This window comes from Cetorhinus maximus, chromosome 26 (genome assembly GCF_964194155.1).
Source record: "Cetorhinus maximus chromosome 26, sCetMax3.hap1.1, whole genome shotgun sequence".
Lineage (NCBI taxonomy): Eukaryota > Metazoa > Chordata > Chondrichthyes > Lamniformes > Cetorhinidae > Cetorhinus > Cetorhinus maximus.
The window spans coordinates 3,275,528-3,289,004 of record NC_135904.1 but is presented as its reverse complement, the minus strand read 5'-3'; the positions used below and the strand labels follow the sequence as shown (position 1 = coordinate 3,289,004).

At 43.9% G+C, this 13,477-nt stretch overlaps 1 protein-coding gene across 2 annotated transcripts; it reads left to right on the top strand.

Annotated features, from left to right (window-relative positions):
• The first annotated feature begins 233 nt into the window (after nt 1-233).
• det1 (DET1 partner of COP1 E3 ubiquitin ligase) lies at nt 234-13,146 on the top strand. Of its 2 annotated transcripts, XM_078529978.1 has the most exons (6): nt 234-287; nt 431-558; nt 2,563-3,673; nt 7,253-7,443; nt 10,781-10,972; nt 11,948-13,146. In XM_078529978.1, the coding sequence occupies exons 3-6, from the start codon at nt 2,588-2,590 to the stop codon at nt 12,135-12,137; spliced, it is 1,659 nt and encodes a 552-aa protein (XP_078386104.1). In that variant the 5' UTR covers nt 234-287; nt 431-558; nt 2,563-2,587; the 3' UTR covers nt 12,138-13,146. The 2 variants fall into 2 exon arrangements, with proteins under 2 accessions (XP_078386104.1, XP_078386105.1); XM_078529979.1 differs by lacking the exons at nt 234-287; nt 431-558 and adding an exon at nt 1,357-1,625.
• Nucleotides 13,147-13,477: the final 331 nt, after the last annotated feature.

Below are 13,477 nucleotides of genomic sequence, written 5' to 3'. Positions count from 1 at the left end.
GGGAAAAGGTACATAATGAGATGTATTATTGATTTAATTACTGTATTCTGGGTTTTACTCATTAAAATGTCAGTGTTTAGAATCCAGCAAACCCACCACACTACATGCAACTAGAAGCTAAAACTCCCTCTAGAGGCAGAGCGGGAAAGGTGCAGGGTAAAGTTCCCCGGGAGCGGTGCGGTGTGGGATAGGTCGCCTGGTGCCGGCTGGCTCCCCGGGAGCGGTGCAGTATGGGATAGGTCGCCTGGTGCCGGCTGACTCCCCGGGAGCGGTGCGCTGTGGGATAGGTCGCCTGGCGCCGGCTGACTCCCCGGGAGCGGGGCGCTGTGGGATAGGCCGCCTGGCGCCGGCTGACTCCCCGGGAGCGGTGCAGTGTGGGATAGACCGCCTGGCGCCGGCTGACTCCCCGGAGCGGTGCAGTGTGGGATAGGTCGCCTGGCGCCGGCTGACTCCACGCCAGCGGAGTGGTGACAACTGCGGCGCAGATGCTGCGAGTTTGAGCCGGTGCGGGGCTGGGCAGCGGACGGGGAGGTCCGGCTCTTACACCCTGTGTATGAGGTGAGTGCGGGGCCCGGGTATGGAGCCTGGGCAAAGCCGAGGCGCAGAGAGAGAGAGAGAGAGAGACCGGGAATCGTGGCAACAAACATGGGGCCCGGGGGCAGCCCTGCCTGGGATCCCGCATTGTGAGCACCAGCAACTGGTGCCACCTGTATTTGTGCATCATTAATTTTGTTATTGTTGTCCACTTTCTGTTTAAAGTGTTAATTTGAGGTTAGACTTTAAGGCTGGTGTAAGTTTACTTCACTATCCAAAACCTGCCTGTGTCTCAATGGTTATGTTTCTGGTGCTAACACTGAAGGTTTGAAGCAGCCACTGAATTCCTGCTCCTTTGCACCTACATCATCTCATTTGTACCATCCCCTGTACTGGAGCAGAGTAATGCAGGGACTTGACTGGAAGGATGCGTGTACAGGACCGGTGCCAGTTTGGGTCCCTTTTTGTCGTTCGCAATTAGCTCAGTCATTATGAGTAATTCTTCCCAAAAGGCCATTACTCTTCACACATTTCCTTTTCCTGCAATCTGCAGCTAAGCTTCTGTACTACATCTCTGCCAAATAGACTTAGTTGCAATGTCTCCAGTTAAATTCAGTGGGAAGATTAAAGAAAATACCAAAAGCAAAACAAAGTTTCAGTTTTCACTCAGAGGCTGAGGGAGTTAAGGCATTGGGTTCAGATGAACTTCATCAATGAGAACCCTTCGAAACAAAAGCCCAAGGATTGGAAAGTAGCTAATGTAACATCAACTAGGGGGAAAAAAACTCCCTTTAACTACTTTATTGTGGGAGACCCTTATTGTGTGATAATCTTAATCAGTCCTCTTACTGCATTCTTAGAGACTGCACCTTGATATTGTAGGAAGGCTGTCATGTTGTTAGAAGTATAACTCCTGGGCCACCCAAACCAGACAGGTTGAAAGATAGGAGCCAGACTAAAGATAGCCACTGGTCCTACTGGTTGGGAGTGAGTCAGACTAACAACTTGTCCATTTAAAATTGTCTTCCTTATGGAAGACAGTCTGCTACAGATGTAACTGGAAATTCATCATATACTGGATGTATGGCAAGGTAATACAACAATTTCAGATATGATGTTCTGGACAGAGAACAGTGGAAGAAATGGGGTTGCCTCATATGCCACTGGGCACAGGATACTTTAACCTCCTGCTGCTGCCACCAATGTTAGACGTGGACCACCAGTACTTGCCTCTTGCATTACACAGTTCAAAATGTTTCCTCTGGGAACAGTCCAAGAATAGGAGGACAGGATTTTACAATTGCCTTGTTTTACAGTTCAAAGAGAAAAGTACAAAAATTTCAAACAACCATATGTACCATTTTATTAAATCTTAGAACATCATATAATTGTAGAACGGTTACAGTACAGGAGGAGGTAATTCAGCTCATCATGTCCATGCCAGCTGTCTGCAAGAATAAGCCAGCTAGTCCCACTCCCCTGTCTTTTCCCTATAGCGTTGTGCTTTTTGCTCTTCAGAGAATTACCCAATACCCTTTTGAAAGTCACAATTGAATCTGTTTCCACCAAAATACTCGGGCAGTGTAATCCAGATCCTAACCACTCGCTGATTAAAAAAATGTTTATTGTCATGCCGCCTTTGATTCTTTTGCCGATCACTTTAAATCAGTATTCTCTGGTCCTTGACCCTTCTGGAAATGGGATCAGTTTCTTCCTATCTGTTTTGTTCAGACCCCTCTGTCCAATCTCCTCTTGAGCTTCTCTAAAGAGAACAGCCCCAGCTTCTCTAATCTATCCTCGTAACTTGAAGTCCCTCATCCCTGGAACTGTTCTCGTAAATCTTTTCTGCACCCTCGCTAATGCATCAAGCACGAATTATACACGTAATCAGTAAATAAATAACTGGTAATAATTGAGTGAGAATCCTGCTTGTTAACGATGTTTTTGTGTTTTCCTGGTACCATGAGTACAGACCCAGTGGCAAACTGGCCTTGACTCTGCCTGTCAATGTTTTATGTGCTGCTACAGAGACAACATGTGGTGATGGCTGAGAATGGATGATGATGAACCTACCATCAAACCTCGTCGAATTGAGAATCAGAATGTTGTTTACCGCCTGGAGCGACGCCGGATCTACTCGGGCAGGCCTGGTGCTCACTGGTACATGGTGCGTTGCCTGCACCAGAACGTGTTTCCCAACTTCACCGTCGTTAACGTAGAAAAGCCACCGTGTTTCCTGCGCAAGTTCTCTCCCGACGGTCGCTACTTCATTGCGTTTTCCCTCGACCAGACCTCGTTGGAGATCTACGAGTACCAGGGCTGCCAGGCAGCCGAGGACCTCCTCCAGGGCTATGATGGCGAGATCATGCTGAATGGCGCCAATGACCTGCAGTCCGTCAACATCCGCGGTAAACTGTTTGAACGTTTCTTTGTCTTGCTGCATGTCACAAGTGTAGCGTCGAATGGGGAACACCTGAATCGTGAGTGTAGCTTGTTCACCGATGATTGCCGATATGTCATTGTTGGCTCTGCTGCTTATCTCCCTGAGGAACCTCATCCCCTGTTTTTCGAGGTTTACCGAAACAATGAATCTGTTACACCAAACCCTCGCTCTCCGTTAGAGGATTACTCTCTGCACATCATTGACTTGCACACAGGGAGCCTTTGTGACACGAGGACCTTTAAGTGCGACAAGATCATTCTCTCCCACAACCAAGGGCTTTACCTGTATAAAAACATCCTGGCTATTCTCTCTGTGCAGCATCAGACCATTCATGTGTTCCAGGTTACCCCGGAAGGAACTTTCATTGATGTTCGAACCATTGGACGTTTCTGTTATGAAGATGACCTCCTCACTGTGTCAGCTGTGTATCCTGAGGTGCAAGGTGATGCTCAAAATGCTACATCACGCCCCTTTAAGGAGAAAACACTGAACTCGTTGAAGCACCGGCTGCTGGTGTACCTGTGGCAAAGGGCAGAGCACGATGGCAGTGCCGCAGCTAAGCGCCGTTTCTTTCAGTATTTCGACCAGTTGCAGCAGCTGCGCATGTGGAAGATGCAGCTCCTGGATGAGAATCACCTCCTGATAAAGTACACGAGTGAGGATGTGGTGACCCTCCGGGTCACTGACCCCTCCCAGGTACAGAGCCCGCATGCACCGGTAAACATGTTACAGCTTTTAACTGTCCCAGTATAATGAGGCTTAAAGTGATCAGTAGAAGGAAACAAACTGTTGATGCACAGGCCCTGGTTGTGGTGGAGGGCGGGTGAAGGATGGTTAGGTCCAAGTTTTATTTTTTTAGCTCTTTAGGGGAAAGCTTGAAATATGTATTAATTAATGTCTTTATCAATGCTGGACTCCAGTGCCTAATATTGCTGGGCAGTGGGCGGGAGGAGATTTTACATTGAAAGGTTATTTTTTTGGAGTAATATTGCTCAGTGATCAATCAGTCTACTACCAAATCTAGCAGGAAGGAATCGGAAGTTTTTTTTTACCTTTTGAGGCACATTACCCGAGTCCTGTGGCACCAGCTGATCACAGGAAAATTCATCCCCTGCCACAATCCGGTGATGCAATTGTGTTGGAAAACACTGCTTATACCCGCCCTTAACGTTCGGACAACCTCGACCCTGGAATTTCTGATGGGTTCAGTGACACTGGCATCAAGCATTTGGATGCTCCACTCTGCCCAAGATCGCTCCCTGGGTCTTCCCAGGAATCTCTGCACTCGAGTGTTTTTATTTCAGCATTCCAAATATTTCATGCATTTATTTTGCACAAGGCTTTGGCTTCCTCAATAGCTTTGTGGTAGGTGCACTGTTTATTGTCGTACCAAACTGGTAGGGCAGGAGACAACTCCATAGATTGCCTTCTCCTTCCTTGCTTTAGAAATGAAAAATTGAGAAATTAGAAGTTTATTTTTTGGTCATGTCTTCAGGCTTCCCTCAACCTCTTCCCATTTTCCATCTCGCTCAGTGTTTACCGCAAAGTACCCTGAGACCATCTCTTGTGCATGGCGAGTGCTGAAGAAATGTAAGAGATTGTTGTTAGAGATTTAGTGCATAGTGAGAGTTCAGCCTGTGATGGGTTACATGTCCCTGATTCAGTGACTCCCAAGTGCATCTATGTGAGGATGAGTGAGCTCAGCGGTGAGGCCCCTACAGTTGACAGCCTGCCAAAATTTACTGTTGTCTCACATCAAGAATGGACACATGGGCAAGTTATCAGAGGCCTGTACCCCAGCCAGAGTTGGCGCCTTTGGTGAGGGGGTGGGGCGGAAGGAAGAAACCCAAACTGCCCCTAATATCCTGCTTTCCCTCCCACCCCATCTCAGTAATGTGGGCCAACATAACCATGCTGGGAACATTTTAAGGAGCTCACGGACAACATGACACACGCTACAACAGTAAAACCTAGTAGGAAAATTTATCAAAAAAGGTAGCACTCGGCTTTGAGAACTGTGCATTTTTAATTTTAAGGTGAAATGAGCTGACTATCTTTTAAATAAACCAATTGAAAGCTTCCCCATCCATAAATTAATGCTTCCACAGTGTAGCAACGTCTGTGATCTCAAATCTTTGGATGTTGCACTGATTTGAATAACCACAGACTTGGTTTCGAGTAAATTCAGAAAGTTGTTCCACTATGGGAGGGAAAATGGCATGTGAACACAAAATGCTGGAGATGCATGGCAGATCAGCCAGCATCTCGTGGACCAAAGTTTTGATCCTTTCCATAGTCTAGGAAGATCTCTGCTGAATAAGTTGATTTCAGTCAGGGCAATGGTTAAGACATCATTCAGGCTTGGGCTGATAAGTGGCAATTAACATTTGCGCCACATGAGTGCCAGGCAATGACCATCTCCAACAAGAGAGAGGTGAACCATCGCCCCATGACATTCATTGGCATTACCATCGTTGAATCCCGCACTATCAACATCTTGATGGGGGTTACCATTGATTAGAGACTGAACTGGATCAGCCATATAAATACTGTGGCTACAAGAGCAGGTCAGATGCTGGGAATTATGTGGCGAGTAATTCTCCTGTCTTTGCAAAGTCTGTCCACTATCTATTAAGACACAAGTCAGGAGCGTGGTGGAATACTTGTCTGGATGAGTGCAGCTCCTGCAGCACTCAGAAAGCTTGACACCATCCAGGACAAAGTAGCCTGCTTGATCGCTCCCGCCCCATCGCCCAACTTAAATATTCATTCTTTCCACCAATGCATAGTGGCAGCAGTGTGTACCATCTACAAGATGCACTGCAGCAACTCACCATGGCTTTTTCAACAGCACCTTCCAAACCCGTGACTTCTATCACCAGAAGGACAAGGGCAACAGATACATGGGAGCACTACCACCAAGCCACATACTATCCTGACTTGGAAATATATTGCCGTTCCTTCATTGTCGTTGGGTCAAAATCCTGGAATTCCCTTCCTAACTGCATGGTGGGTGTACCTACACAGTTCAAGAAGGCAGCTCACCACCACCTTCTCGAGGGCAATTATGGATGGGCAACAAAAGCTGGCCTTGCCAATAACGCTCACATCCTATGAAAGTTTTTGTTTTAAATTGAGAGGGTAAAATCAGCTGGGGGCTCCCACATCTGGAAAGTATGAGTTTGGATGTCAGCTTGGGTCAGGTCTTGGCTGGGAAGCCTTCCATGATTGGCAACTTTGATGTAATGTTCAATCCGAAGGTAAATGTTTAGCCCCACATCTTATCCATCACCTGGATTGTTCACTTCTATCTCCATACATTGCCTGCCTCTGCCCCTACCATAAACTCTTTCGAGCTGAAACCCTTATTTATGCCTTTGTCATTTCTAGATTCTGCTGTTCTAATATAATCTCCAGAGGCTCCCGTCACAAGTTCTGACCTGTCTAAACCCTAACACTTGTCTCTGTCCCACATTTGTTCATTACCCCATCCCCAATGTATTAACATTAAAATTCTTGTCTTTCACTCTAAATGCTCCACCTGTGCAAACTCTTTGAATCCTAAAATCCTTCACAAGTGCTCTATTCTTCTGATTCTGACTCTCTATTCATACCTTACATTGCCCAAACGTTGGTGATCGTGCTTTCAGTTATGTTGTTTCTGTTTCTGGAATTCTCTTCCTAATATTCTGTCCACCTCTCTTGTCATTATAGAGCTTCTCAAAATCTACAGGTCCATTGACACTTTCCAGTTTATCACCCAATCTATTTTATCCTGGGCCTATCCCTAACACACATCTGTGTAGCACTGTGGAACGTTATCTATGCATTGCACAAATTCTAGTTGTTGGTCTCCTGCTGACACCAATGGTCTCGGGTTGCATCAGATTGAGATCCTGGAAGAGGGAAATAAAGTTGGTTGGGGAGGGTAGGGTACGAGAAACCGATGCAAATTGCAAAAATAGAGAGAATGCAATGGTTTTTCCCACTCCACCCTCCCCAACCGTCTTTTTTTCCCTCTTCCAGGATCTCACTCTGGTGCAAACAACGTTTTAAAATGATTGCAGCCTGCTGAAATGCCCCTCATCTCCCCGCCACTCCATTAGAGTCAGTGTTTCAGTGAGCAGGTTTTCCACATCACCAGGTATTGCAGTTTCCTCCAGACCATGTCCAGCATTAATAGTTGACTGTGTATGAATGATCATGGATTAGTACATAGCTGACCTCAGGCTCATTTTCCCTCTCGTTGTGCTATTCTGTCTCTGCTCCCTGCAGCCGTCATTCTTTGTCGTATACAATATGGTGACCACCCGGGTTCTGGCTGTGTTTGAGAACACTTGTGATGAACTTTTACAACTGTTTGAAAATTTCTGTGATCTCTATCGGAACGCCACACTGCACAGTGAGGCTGTGCAGTTCCCCTGCTCTGCATCTAGCAATAACTTTGCCAGACAAATCCAGCGAAGGTGAGTGAACCTTTTGCTACCTGAGATGTTTTACCTTATATTTCACTTTTGTCTGTATATATTGGCCAGAGGAAGGCTGAATGCTGACAATGTGAACATACATGTTATGGGTTAACTTTGGGGAAGTTCCCTTATGTTGGCTGCTGGTTTTCCCCAGGTGAACTCACTCTGCCCTTCAGGAAAACCTGAAACTGCTGGAAATCTGAAGTTAAAACAGAAAATGCAAGGAATAGACCATTGGGCAATCAGCATCTGTAAAGAAAAGAGACATGCCAATTATGTTTTTGGTGTATATCCCTTTATCAGAACCTCTCCTTGCTTGCGCTGTCCCGGCAGACTCAACTTGCATACAGAATCTGCAATACGACTGCATGCATTTATATAAAGTTCTGACTGGTACAGTGCCACACTGCAGCAATCCTCTAACATAAACTAATTGTGTTGGAGAAGAGGTGCTTCCCTGTCAAAACCAATACGTGTGCTGAATCTTGTGTAGCAAAATTGGTCACAAAGAGTTTCACTGTGTTGCGGTCGACCAAGAAATGTGAATGCTAATTGTGTTAATCAAATCTATAATATTGTCTTTGACAATCCTAAGGACTTTATATTTCGTTTGTCTGTTTTATTACTGCTGTGACACGGACTGCCAGTGATGCAGTGGGAACAAATTGGAGCAGTTACCGTGCCAGATAATATGAAGGGAGAGAGTTAACTAACATACACGCACCTTATACATGCGCATGCACTCCTTTCAACACACTGTGCACATTTGTATATGTGCATTCAGGTGTTTGTTGCACACACAGCTGATGTAAACTCCCCTAGTCTGCACTGTCTCACTCTGATTGCCCAGATGATACCAACAGCGCCCACTCTCAGACAAAACATATGGAAGCCACAAATCAGGATTCAATTTCATTTTAATTCTTTGAAGCAGTTTTGAGTGAAATTCGGGCTATGCAATATTGCAACAAGCATGCTTATTGGAAATTCAATTTCCTATTGTTTTAATGAATATGTCGATAGGTCATGGGACCCACGCACTAATTTGTTCGTACATCCACGACTAATAGTGTGGCTTCAACCTTTAAAGGGGTCCCCATGGAGATTCTTTCTAATATTGTTCTGTATACAAAACCATTCATATGAGAATGATTACAGTGCAGAAGAAGGCCATTTGGCCTATCATGTGTGTGCTGGTTCCCTTAGGAACAATTCTCGTAGTGCTACTGCCCTTCCCTTCTCTCCGTAGCCCTGCACATTCTTCCTTTTCAGGTAGTAATCCAATTCCATTTTGAATGTCTCAATTGATCCTGCCTCCGCCATACACTCAGGTAGTACATTCCAGATCCTAACCACTCGCTGCATAAAAAAAGTTTTTTCTTATGTCACCATTCCTTCTTTTGCCAATTACCTTAAACCTGTGCCCTCTGATTCTCAATCCTTCTACCAACGGGAACAGTTTCTTTATCCATCCACCAATGGCAACAGTAATGGATTAATTCACAATTGAAGTGTAACTCCTATATAAATAAAGATGAAGTTGCAAGATTCAGAAACTTGTCAACAGAAATGTTGACATAAGAATTTGCAGTGGTAAATAATGACACAAATTGGTAACCAGAAATAGTGACATTAGGAAGTAAGGTGTGTAGACAAGAAGTATGCCCTCCAAGCAAGATTTATAACAAAAAATGTCGGTAAATTAAGTTTTTTTTTTATTTGTAGTTTCATGTTGTTTTTGACATTGTAGCTGAAAGATGACATGCACTTTTTTTTTACTACATATAACTGAACATGTTCTAAATGTTAATGCTGTACAGGTTGGTTTGATTGGGTGCTCTGTATGGATGGAGCCAGCTCAGAGGTAAGTTGCTCAATAGGCAAAATCCTTAGGGTTCCAGCTTGACTCCTGTCAGAATACATTTGTCATGTCCATGTGATCACTGCTTCTGAGAGATTCAGATTGCTAGGTACTGCTCTGTTGGAGAACTGCAGGCAACAGGAGAGACCGAGACCAGGGGAAGACAGCTAATGTGGTCCCTTGAATGGAAGGGTGTCAAATCACTAGAGAAGAGAAAATTCTCCCAGTGTCTTAGCCAAAATTCTTTATTCAATCAACAGTACCAGCAGGATTGCTGACTCTGTATGGACCTGTTCCTGGAGGTTTGGTCGCATGACACTTCATCGAACATTGTACTGCGGAATGGCTTACTTATTTTTAAGCATATTTTCACACTTCTTTTTCCCTTTGGGGAGGTGGTGGAAGGATTCCCAGGCTGATTATCAGCCTGTTGAATTGTGTCGTGAATGCCAGTTCTGTGGCCAACAAGTCGTGGCATGGGACTTGAACCCAGAGCTTCTGGCCAGAGGTAGGGTCATTCTCACTGCACCACTAAACCTCCAGACCTATGGCCTATCTTTAAATATCCATTATATCACTTTCTCGTTTGAGTTTCATTATTAGAATTTGCCTGCTGGCCATCAGAATAATTCGGTTTATCACTAACTTTAGTCTTTAAGCTAAATTAAATTATTCTGCACTGCATGCATGGTATAACAGATTTATGTGACAATACAGCCTGCTTCATCGTTCATGGCTTTGAGCATTTATTGTATTAAGTAGCAATTAATCGTGGACATGGGACACTGACATGGGTAATAACCCTTCGAAACATACTCCATATTGAGCAGCTTGTTTTATGACTGTGTGTATGTATGTATATATTTACACAGAATTGCAGGACAGAATGTTCTAGAGTACTTTGTTCGTGAGTTTGCAAATTTGGGGCACCGGAGGAGAAAATTGGAATGTGGGATTACTTTTCTCCCAGGTTGCCAGCATAAGTATACAGGAGATCAGTCATCCTTTCTGGGAGGATTGCAGACCCTATGAACTAGCCATTTATTTCTTTGCTGTTTTTGGGATATTGCCATCACAACATGGTTGAAGCCTTTGCCAACATAAGACTTGTACTTCAAAGTGATTCACTATTTGTGAAGCTGTTTGAAGTGTATCATGATATGTAATAAAGGGCTATATTTCCCATTCCGTCCCTCCTTAATTCTTGCTGGTAATGTAACTGCTTCAGTAACTAATGCTGGTGACTTTGACTGCTCTTAATCCAGTGGCCAACCTTAAATGGGAATGTGTCCCCATTTAATTCTGAACAGCAGAGAGTTTATGTGCATAACTTTGCTTGTTTCTGGGTTTTTTTGCTTGGTGCCCATTGCGTAAATGCATAGCCTGTGTCACACAGGAGACCAGACATTCATCGAGACAGTATGGACATTACAGATTCTGTTCTAATGGTGAAACCTTGTCCTTTATTTGCAGGTTTAAAGACACTATCGTGAACGCCAAATATGGGGGTCACACTGAAGCAGTGAGGCGACTCCTCGGGCAGCTGCCTATCAGTGCACAGTCCTACAGCAGCAGCCCATATCTTGATCTCTCGCTCTTTAGCTACGATGACAAGTGGGTCTCTGTCATGGAGAGGCCCAAAACTTGTGGTGATCACCCTATCAGGTAACGGGATTCGTTGCACTTGAGCTAGAGGGGAGCATCTCGTTTAATTGATATTCCCTGGTTCAGTGGACAAATAGTTTTTACTTTTTCAGGGTATTGGTTTTAACTGTTTCAAGTTAATTATATTCTGTGGAGATTTACACTAAGAGCGATGTCTGTATTTTGGAATCACTTTCATAGAATTTGACAGTGCAGAGGAATCAGTTCAACCCATTGTACCTGTGCTGCGCCTCTGAAAGAGCTACCTACTTGGTTCCGTTCAATTATCCTTTTCCCATGCCCTTTTAAATTCTTCTCTAAGTATTTCTCCACATCCTTTTAAAAAGGGAATATCAATTCTGCTTCTATCATTGTGTCTGGTGGAGTGTTTCATATCCTAACTAAGAACTCCCCAATACTTATTATTTGTGTGTTCTCGCCCCCAAAGATTTCTCCACTCCCCTCCTGCAGTTGTGGTTTTCCCCTGACATATAAATCCACAGGTGAAGGTTTCCCTTCTTTAACTTCACCCAAGTTTATGTATGAGTTTGGCTGGCGACTAAGGCATATTCATCATGGTCAAGCCAGATCCTGTTCTTGCTGACATCTGCACAAACATGCACCTTTCTCATGAGCCACTGGATAGTGATCGGGAGTTGGAACCTCAATTAAAGTTTCCCCCCCGACCCGTGTCCCCACCCGCCACGCACCAATCCAGGCAAGCCAATCGTAGCAGCACAACTGAGATCACCTAACTCCTTATAGACCAGAGGGGGAAGCTAGGACCTTCTGTTCTGTATAGTATTGTACTGCACTGGGTGGCACACTTAGCCATCATGTATGGCTTAGTGCCCTCCAAGGGTGGCGGCTAGCTCTTTATGTCCCAGCTGCATTTATTGCTAAACTCAAAAAGCTGTGGCTGTAATATTGCAATCATTATGTTGCCAACCTGTTGTTTCTGAAGTTTACAAAGAAAAATTGTGTTTCTGTTTTCAGATTTTACGCTCGGGACTCGGGTCTACTTAAGTTTAAAATCCAAGCAGGGTTGCTGGGCCGGCCGATTAACCACACAGTGCGGCGCCTGGTAGCTTTCACGTTCCATCCGTTTGAGCCATTTGCCATATCGGTGCAGAGAACTAATGCAGAGTATGTGGTTAGTTTCCACATGCGGCACACGTGTGTGTGAAGACTGTGTGCAATTTATAGGCATTTGTGCTGCTCAGATTCGCTTTGTACCTTTTGTGGGGCCTCATGAAGGAATCCTAATAAAACTCAAACTACCAAAGGTGGAGCTTTGAACTTCGGCAAAAGTGGTAATATTACTAAGTAACTGCCCCTTAAAGTGACATTCAGGCTTCTGAATCATCTTTGATACCTGACAGGCTGAATGATCAGGAGCTTTCATGCAGTGGTTTTCTCAGCTGAAAAGGTAAACATTATGTATTTGGTGTGTTTGGACTATTATCCCTATCCCTCTGCGTCTGTCATTCATTTTCAGTTCATTATATATTAGATGTCAAAATAATGGCAGAGTCTGGTATTTGACTGGTTAACTGCCAAATAGGAAATGATGGACTCCGTGCAATAAACTTTGTTCATAGTTTTGCAATTTTGGGGAAATGAAGTCCCATTTTAGAATGAGAATAACCGATGAATGAGTCTCAGTGGTGATCTTGGGGTGGGTGGGATCCTGAAAATGCTAGTATAATCAGTGATAGAAACAGAAAATGCTGGAAGTACACAGTGGCTCAATTCAGTTTGGGAAAAGAGAAAATCCAGATTAAGAACCTTTCATTTGGAAACTTCCAATCATTAATTGGTCCTATCTAAAATGTTAACCTGTTCTTTTTTCCAGCAGTTTTGTTTTTGTTCCCAGTTTTTGATTGTTGTTGAAGTGAAACTGGGTGTAAACAACTAGCTCTGTCCAGTTTAAGGTACTGCGTTCTTTTATTTCACTAGTGATGTGAATTCACTGAACCAGATTTAATTTTATGTGGAAATGTCTTGGTACAATGCAACTCTTAAAATTTGCTTTTTTTTATATAAGAATTATTGTATGATGGATTTCTAATTTTACAAATGAAATATTACATGGGCTTTAAACTTATTTTTTCATATGAACGCTACATTTTGAAAACACCTTTTTATGTATGAACTTATCACATCAACTGTCAATCAAAGTTTTTAGAAAATGGTGTGTTTGCCCTTCTGATTTCTTATTTCAATTATCACAATGCAGAGATACACTAGATACATTATAGAAACAGGACATGAACGCATGCATGTAGACGGTAACACTTGACACGTGCCAGAAACCATTAAATATTCAGCCTGCTCTCCTCATTTCTGTTTTGCAATGAAAGGTGCTTTGCAACATCACTAAAACAGATTATCTGGTTATTGTCACATTTCTGTTAATGAGACCTTGCTGTGTGCAGATTGGCTGCTGCTATTCTTACACCACTGACTGCACTTCAGAAATACTCTACTGGCTGTAAAGTATTTGGGATATTCTGAGGATGTGAT